The sequence below is a fragment of the Mandrillus leucophaeus genome, unplaced genomic scaffold (genome assembly GCF_000951045.1).
Source record: "Mandrillus leucophaeus isolate KB7577 unplaced genomic scaffold, Mleu.le_1.0 Scaffold208, whole genome shotgun sequence".
NCBI lineage: Eukaryota > Metazoa > Chordata > Mammalia > Primates > Cercopithecidae > Mandrillus > Mandrillus leucophaeus.
In genome coordinates, this window is record NW_012102121.1 from 2,813,070 (window position 1) to 2,820,703 (window position 7,634).

Genomic DNA, 7,634 nt, shown 5'->3' on the forward strand with positions numbered 1-7,634 from the left:
TGAAGGGCTAAAGTCATTAACAGAACCAGTATCAGAATCCTGATCTACAATTCAGAATTCAGCTTCTAGGACTCAACTTTACCCACCAACCCCTCCGAAAGGAGCAAGACCAGGCCCCAGGAATCAGCAGGGACTAGCCTAAGACCTCATGGGCCCAGGCCTGTTGCCTCCTCTCTGGTAGAAAGGGCTGAGTCCCAGCTTCAGGAAGGCCCTCTATCCCCCTTCGCACCCTCTCCCCAACAACAACAACAACAAAAGTAGAGCTTAGTTCAAGTTTCCAAACAAGAATTTATTCTTTCTTTTTTAATCTTTTTTTTTTTCTAAAAAAAAGTACCAGGTACAATTTTTTCCTGTTTCTGATTTGCTTTGTTTTTTCAAGTTTCAGCAAATGCTTGTTCCCCTCAGCCCAGCCTCAGGAGTCAGGACTGAGGTTGGGTCAGAGTCTGGAGTGGGGAATGGGGTAGTTTGGAACCACATGACTGAGTTTGAGGGGTGCCCCTCACCCCAGCTGAGGTAGGTGGGTCAGAGTCTGGCCAGGTGAGTGGAGGCACCCCAGTGCTTGGCCCTGACTCTGCCCCCTGGACACCTTCTTCAGTCAGGACCCCAAAGCAAGGAGACACAGGCAGGAGGAGAGGGACAACTGGAGTCTGGAGCCCTAGGTGAGGGGTGGTTAACCCCTGTGTGTGTGCATACATGTACACTCTCTCACACACACACCACACACAAAGACAAGCTCGTGTACACACACAAACGCCTAACTTGGCTTTCAGAGATAGGTCAGAGGGTAGGGGAAGTGAAGGGACTAGGGGAAGGACAGGGGAAGCTGAGTCTTTGGCTACTGACTCAGTCCCTCTGGAATAGCCCCTCTTCCCTCAGCTGAGGGAGAGCAGTTCTCCTCCTACCTCCGGCGTAAGCCTCTTCAACTCTTCAGGTTGGAGCAATATCTGAGAGTGGGAAGTGGGGGGAGTGATGCCAATTATCAGGTGTGGGAGGTTACCAAGGCAATCCAATTTGAATAAATTATAAATTAAAAATAAATAAAATAATAAGTGGCCCCTGCCCAGGATGGGGAGGCAACGCTGGCATAACTTGCCTGGGAACTTGGGACAACCTCAGGGTAGCTCCGGTTCCTCCCTACCTAAGCTGGCCTGGGAAACCCAAGGGAGGGGACAGGCACATGGAGTACCCGAGTAGGGCAGGGTGTAGTAAGGATCAGAAGCTTTAAACACCCAAATAATCCGTTTGGGCAAGAGCATGGTGAGGGCTTTAATTCAAGCCTGAAGGGTCTCTTGCTGTCTCTCCATATATGTTCTCTAAGATGGAGCAGGATGGGCAGGTCGTTAGGCCGCATGGATTCAGAGTGCTGGCAATCAGGGCAAAGGTGAATAACGTGGATTATGAGGGGCCTCGGTCACAGCCTGCAGTTCGTAAGGGAGCCCTGTGTCCAGCTCCAGGCTCCGGCGGGAAAAAAGCAGGCGGATATCTCCATGCAGGCTTAAGCGGCCTGAGCGGGAGCTCCGGAACCTGAAGGAGGACAATGTTATCAAAGTAAGAATGCAGGCTGGGCGCAGTGGCTCATGCCTGTAATTCCAGTGCTTTGGGAGGTCCAGGTGGGAGGACTGCTTGAGCCCAGGAGTTGGAGACCAGCCTGAGCAACATAGCAAGATTCTGTCTCTAAAAATAAATAAATAAATATATATATACACACACACACACACACACACACACACACATAAAAATTTAAAAATAAACCAAGCAAGAATCCAAACAGTATCAAAGCAAGGAGAGATCCTCTTCAGGGAAGGGATACCTGGGCCTCCCCAGCCGTCCCTGGGCCCTCTCCTCACCTGAGGTGCAGCAAGTAGCAGAGGAGGCGGTGGGTGGGGTTAGCATTTCCCTCCTCACCCACAGGCACCAAAAAGAGGCGATGGCGCAGGAAGGTCATGTGGGCAGCAGGCATGTCCGAGAAGTCAAAGGTCACGAGGAACATCTTTACCACAGTCTGGTTGGGGTTAAATAAGGTCTGGGGACAGGACAGTCAAGGTTGGTACAGCCTGAGGGCTGCTTTCCTCTCTCCCCACTCCCACTCCCTCAGGGCAAACTCACCACTTGGATGGTGCCCACCTTGGGCACGCTGTAACCCTTCCTCCCCAGGGGGTTCAGATCCACGATGCCCTGGGAAGGCCAGGGAGCCATCAGTCAAGGTGGGGACTAGGAAAACTCTGAGCCCTAAATACATGTCCCTCTCCACAGTCTCTCACCCTGAACCTGCCCCTGCCCTACACTAGAGTTCTCCTCACCTGGCCCTGACTCACTCCTAGGTGAGGAATAAGTAAAAAATACCTCTTGCCCCCAGCCCCGCCCCAATTCCTTATCCTCCTGATGAGCTGACTGTGGGGTTGGAGTCAAGGCATACCAGGAAGGGAGCCGGGGCATTTTGCTCAGAAACATCAAAGAATGTGACAGTGACAGGCAGCGTGACGTGCTGGGGGCAGTATGACCCACTAGCTCCAATTTCTGCTGTGAAGCCCTCAATGTGGCCAGATGGTGCAAAACGTCCTCGCAGCAATGACTCCTGGGATCAGGGTAGGGAAAACACATTATGAGAGAGATGCCAATTCTTTTCCTTATCCATCCAAGCCACGTTCCACCATCCCACCTCTCCCAGGACCCCCACAATCACAAAGCCCGAGGGGAGCTACCTCAAAGTTGCCCAGCAGGGTACGGCTGACAGCAGGAGTAGGAACAGGGGAGGCACTGGGGGGGCTCAGCAGGCCTGGCCCCTTCCGGAGGCTTCGAAGGGGGCTCCTGGTAGAGGAAGGGACACACAGGGGGTTGACTTGAGGTATTCTGGGATTCCTGCTCATGTCCTTGAACTCCACCCTTTGCCACTATCTAGGGCTTCTGCCCTGGGGTCCCCTACTCCGATGCTGGAAAGATTACAGACTTCTGTCCCCATTCTCAGGGACAGGGTAGAGCAAAAAGCTGGTCACTTACAGCTTCAGGCGACGGGCTCCTTTCAGCCTCCGCCCCATGGGACTGCAGTCTGTTGGGTCCTATGGAGAGAAATGATTGGGAAAAGAGACAGGGTGAAAGCCACATATGTTTTGGGGCAGAAGCTCATCACAAACTCTCAAAGGAACACCCCGCCCCCTGGGCCTCCACCTTTACCCACACAAATATCCATGTAAGAGTACATGAAGGACAGGCGCAGTGGCTCACACCTGTAATCACAGCACTTTGGAAGGCCGAGGTGGGTGGATCACTTGAGCTCAGGAGTTTGAGACCAGCCTGGGCAACATGGCGAAACCCCATTTCTACCAAAAATACCAAAAATTAGCTGGGTGCAATGTCATGTGCCTGTGGTCCCAAATATTTGAGAAGCTGAAGTTGGAGGATTGCTTGAGCCTGGGAGAAGGAGGTTGCAGTGAGCTGAGATTGAGCTGAGATTGTGCCACTGCACTCCAGCAATGATGGAGTGAGACCCCATCTCAAAAAAAAAAAAAAAAAAAAAAAGTAAATGAACTCCTTTATTGGCTTACCAAAACAGGCTCTTTGGGCCCAGGCAGCAGGTGGCTCCAGAAGGATGTGGCTTTGGCATCAGAACTGTTGGCAGCAGTAGGGTGGCCCAGGGATCCCCGGCGCCTCCGGGGGGCTGGCCCCTCTTCCTCAGAGCTGACATCTGGGGCTTCTCCAGCAGGAAGCAGCCTTCGCTTGGTGGGGCAGGGGCCTGGAGGTCCAGGGCCAGGGGGTGTGTGCTCGGGACTGTGCCCATTGGCAGTGCCAGGGGACTCCCTAGGCCAGAGGCTACCCCCATTGCCCACCCCAGCCACTGGGCTCCTACCCCCTATTTGTGCAAGACTGTGCAAATCAGTGTCAAGTGTGTGCAGCTGGCCTGGAGGGGCTGGCCCTGGGGACTCCCCCAGGGACCCCTGTCCCCCTGGATCTGGGGAGGCCCAGTCTCTGGTGTGCAAAGTATTGCAGGAAGCATTTGATGGGGGGCAGGGGGGACTCCAGGTCCCTGAAGTCCAAGATGAGGTGACACTACCTCTCTGTTCCACAACACAGAGGCCACGGTGGGAGAAATGCTGGCTGGCCACACCTAGTCCCAGCCCCAGTCCCTCTGGGCCCAAGAGCCCCACAGTGGATGGTTCTTCAGGGGGTAGTCCCTCTCTGGCCCCCAGCCCAGGGCCTCTCTTCAGCTCCCGGGGACCCTCAGTGGGTGGGGCTTGTCGTTTCAGGGCCCTATGAGGCTCAGAGGTACCAGCCGGAGGGGAAAAGATGGATACCTGGTAGACCCCGGGGGATGTCGCCCCCCCTGCTGGGCTGTAGCCCATGAGCAGGCCACCCTGGAGGGCCCCCTGCCTGACTGGAGGCTGTGAAGGGCCAGCCTCTGGCTCTGAGGATGGAGACGGCTCCGCCTGCACGTGGCGCATGAAGCCCCCCTTGGGTCAGGGGGGCCCCCCAACACGGCCTTTATGCTGGGCCTGGGCTGGGGACATCTGTGTAAGAGAAGAGAAGAAAAGGTGGTCAGGGGAATCAATGAGTATGCTTCCTTCCAGCTGAGTTTCAGACCCTCTCCTTGCCTGAAGGGGTGACTTTGATGGGTTCCCAGGGATGAATGTGTACAAATCCCTGGATGGACTAATGGAATATAGAGACCACTCTCAGAACTCCTGAGAGGGTGACAGGTTTAGCACAGGCTTCTTCCCCACCTTCTCCCTGGTACTTACCCCGATGAAGAGGCCTCGAGCCTAGCTGTGCGTTCCCTCTTCCCAACTGATGCCTTGTGCCCCTAGCTTGCAGTCTGATCCATGCCTGCTGCACTGGCAAGGTGACTGCCACCATTCCGTGCAGCTCCTGAGCTCAGCAGGACCCTGAGGAGGGAAGAACAGACATAAGCCAGGATCACTGGAGCCAGCAGTAAGGCCTATCACCAATTATAGGCTAATATAGTATACCCCAGGACATCCTTCTCCCATGTGAGAGGCTCTTCAGGAACAGAAAGGGTAAGTTTGGGGTCCAGGGCCCAGATGGCAGAGTTGGACTACCTAAGGAGTCAGAGAGGCAGGACTTGGCTCAGTATAATAAGGATGTGACAAGTGAGTTGATGTAGAATAACTACTTGTCAGGGCCACCATTTGGGGACTCCTGCCCTACATGGAGGAAGGGATGAGAGACCCCCAAGATCCAAAAGACCACGCCAGCTAAGAGGTGGCCAGGGGAAGAATTCAGTTGTTGTACTCAAAGCCACCAAATTGCACAACTGCTTCTTATATGTCTATCTCCAAAGAGACAAGTGCCATCCTAGGGCACTAAGGGCAGGGGTCTCACACACAGTTACACCCCATCAGCGGTCCTCAGAGGTACAAACCTCAAGTCAGTTCAAAGCTGGCCCTTCAGCCCTGAACTCCAAATTACCTCCAGCAAGTAGCCTGTCTCTTTAACAAGAGGCAACAAATCCGACCAAAAACAAGAGGGGGAAGGGGAATGGGTCACTGCCAGAAGGCACTTTCCAGGGCCCTCCTGCAAGGCCCTGCAAACTAGAGATAAGGCCTCAGCAGTCAGTCAGCTGGAAGCAACTAGGGAGTACCTCTCCACACCCCTCCCCCAGTGCTCACACACCCAACACCGAAACCCCAAACCACTGGTGCATAACATGGTCTTCACTAACTATTCCAGCCCATACTAGGGTGAGGGGAATGTCAAGTTGAAAGCCAACTGCCCCCAGGGTCGCTTTCTCCTTTGCACATTAGCCTATGTTGTCTGACATTCACAGAGCCCTTTCCCCTTCAAGGAGTACCCTTTGAATGCCTATCCAAGACTCTTCCTCCTTGGATAGGCCAAATGCCATCTCCTCCAGAAAGTCTGCTCTGTCCACCCCAGACCATAAGCATCTCTCCCTCCTCTGAGACCTCACCTATGGCAGTGTTACTACTTCCTATAAACTCAGTAACAGTTCTGCTCACTCCTGTGGGTAAGGCATCTTCTAGACTGATCATAGAGTTCCTGAGGACAGATCTGTGTCTCACCCCTCCATCCAATCCCAAGTACAGGGGTAAGCACACAGCAGGGCTCAAAAAAAGTAGAATGTAAGTCCCAGAAATCTGGGCAGCAGTCCTGACACTGGAGAGAAAAATTTCCCAGATGAGAGAAATAGAGAATTAATTGTACAAGGGAGAATCAGGAAGAGAGGTGGAAGTGCGGTGGGGGGCGGGGAGGGGGGGAGGGCAGGCAGAAAGGAGAGATTTGTACCCAGGGACTGAAAAGCTCTCCTACACCAAGTTCCCATCATTGTACCCCACTATCCCATTTCACTAAATTCTCCTAAGAATTGGGATCCCCAAGAAAATCCTGGTTCCCTGTGGTGGGTGGGATGGCTGGAAAGGGCAGAACACCAATGGCAACCTGCACTAACCTATCTGCAACCAACTTTGTCAGAAGGTACAACCCCTTCTTTCCTCCACCCAAGTCACACAGATTCAGGAAGGGCCTTTTCCTTAGCACCACCACTTCCAGGTCATCCCAGTTGCCCTCTTGACCCCTTGCCCTGAGGAAGCCAGGGGATGACATGATGCCCTACTTGACCCCAGCATACCTGGCATCTGCTCATTAACCCCAGAGCCCTCTCAGTTCCCACCCTGTCAACAAGACGCTCTAAGATTCACTCCCCTGCCACCCAGCCAGTCTGGCTCTAGACCATGGCTTCAAGCTGACTCATGGGGCAGGACTGCAGGGGAGGGGGGCAGGGCAGAGTAAGCCAAACCTCACTCTTTGTGCAGGGGGTGGGCAGCAACTGGCATCAAACAGCTGTGCCAGGCTGTGGCTGGCAAGGACTACAGCTCCCAACATGCCAAGGGAGCAAGGCCAGCAAAAACAACAAGTCCCAGAATACGTCTGTACCTTCAGACACTTTTGAGGCCTGGGAGGTGGGTGAGGTGGGTATTGGTATAGGTATCAACTTCGAGGCTCATTCTCCCCTTCCCTTCAGTATTAAAGATTTCCATTTCTACCATGCCATGATCAAGGAGAGTGACAGGAAGAATTCCTATCCATGTGCTTTCCACCCTCATCCTGTGCGGAGAGAACTGCTGCCAGCTGCTCTCTATTTTGTCCCTACATACATCCACACAAGCTAGGGGGGCTGTTCCCACGGGCCACCACTGTGGGTAGGAAGGTCGACCTATTCTCTTAGCAACCCCTCGGCCCCCAGCCTAGAGCCCTCTACCCTCAGAGGGGAGGGAGGAGACCTTAGCAGCTTCTCTAAACTAAGCCGGGCAGACTCACCTGACTCTTGGACTCCTTGTTCTGGACGATCCCTTACCCCCTGCGCAGCCTCCCAGGTCCTTTCTCACTCCTCTCCTCCCCACAGCCTGGGACAGGCCCCATACTGTACTGGAGCTTCGGAGATTTGCTCTTTCCCTCTGGCACACTCACCCCGCTCCCAAATCGGCTCCGCTGAGGTGGCCGCTGCTCCGGGCCCTTCCGTCCCGTCCCGGTCCCTCCCCTTGGATCCCCGGTCCTCCCTTCCACGGGCCCCCAACCCAGACAAAGGGTGGTTAAGGCTGAGCCCTGCTCTGCTAGGCGCTTCGCTGCTCAGCTTCGTGTGCAACACTAGCGGGCCCTGGCGCCCG

The 7,634-nt window shown here is 54.3% G+C and overlaps 1 protein-coding gene across 3 annotated transcripts in view; it reads right to left on the reverse strand.

The window, feature by feature from the left end:
- Nucleotides 1-268: 268 nt before the first annotated feature.
- The window catches only part of FAM214B (family with sequence similarity 214, member B), a 12,131-nt gene continuing 4,765 nt past the window's right edge, over nt 269-7,634 (reverse strand). For 2 of the 3 annotated variants that reach the window (XM_011980104.1, XM_011980105.1), the window contains exons 2-9: nt 4,734-4,877; nt 3,543-4,502; nt 2,998-3,056; nt 2,703-2,808; nt 2,417-2,575; nt 2,107-2,175; nt 1,848-2,023; nt 269-1,524 (exon numbers count right to left, since the gene is read on the reverse strand). In XM_011980104.1, the coding sequence (XP_011835494.1) occupies nt 1,371-1,524; nt 1,848-2,023; nt 2,107-2,175; nt 2,417-2,575; nt 2,703-2,808; nt 2,998-3,056; nt 3,543-4,436 (1,617 nt within the window). In that variant the 5' untranslated portion in view covers nt 4,437-4,502; nt 4,734-4,877 and the 3' untranslated portion in view covers nt 269-1,370. Of the gene's footprint in view, nt 1,525-1,847; nt 2,024-2,106; nt 2,176-2,416; nt 2,576-2,702; nt 2,809-2,997; nt 3,057-3,542; nt 4,503-4,733; nt 4,878-7,437 lie in introns of all 3 variants that reach the window. The other variant, XM_011980106.1, reaches the window with a different exon arrangement.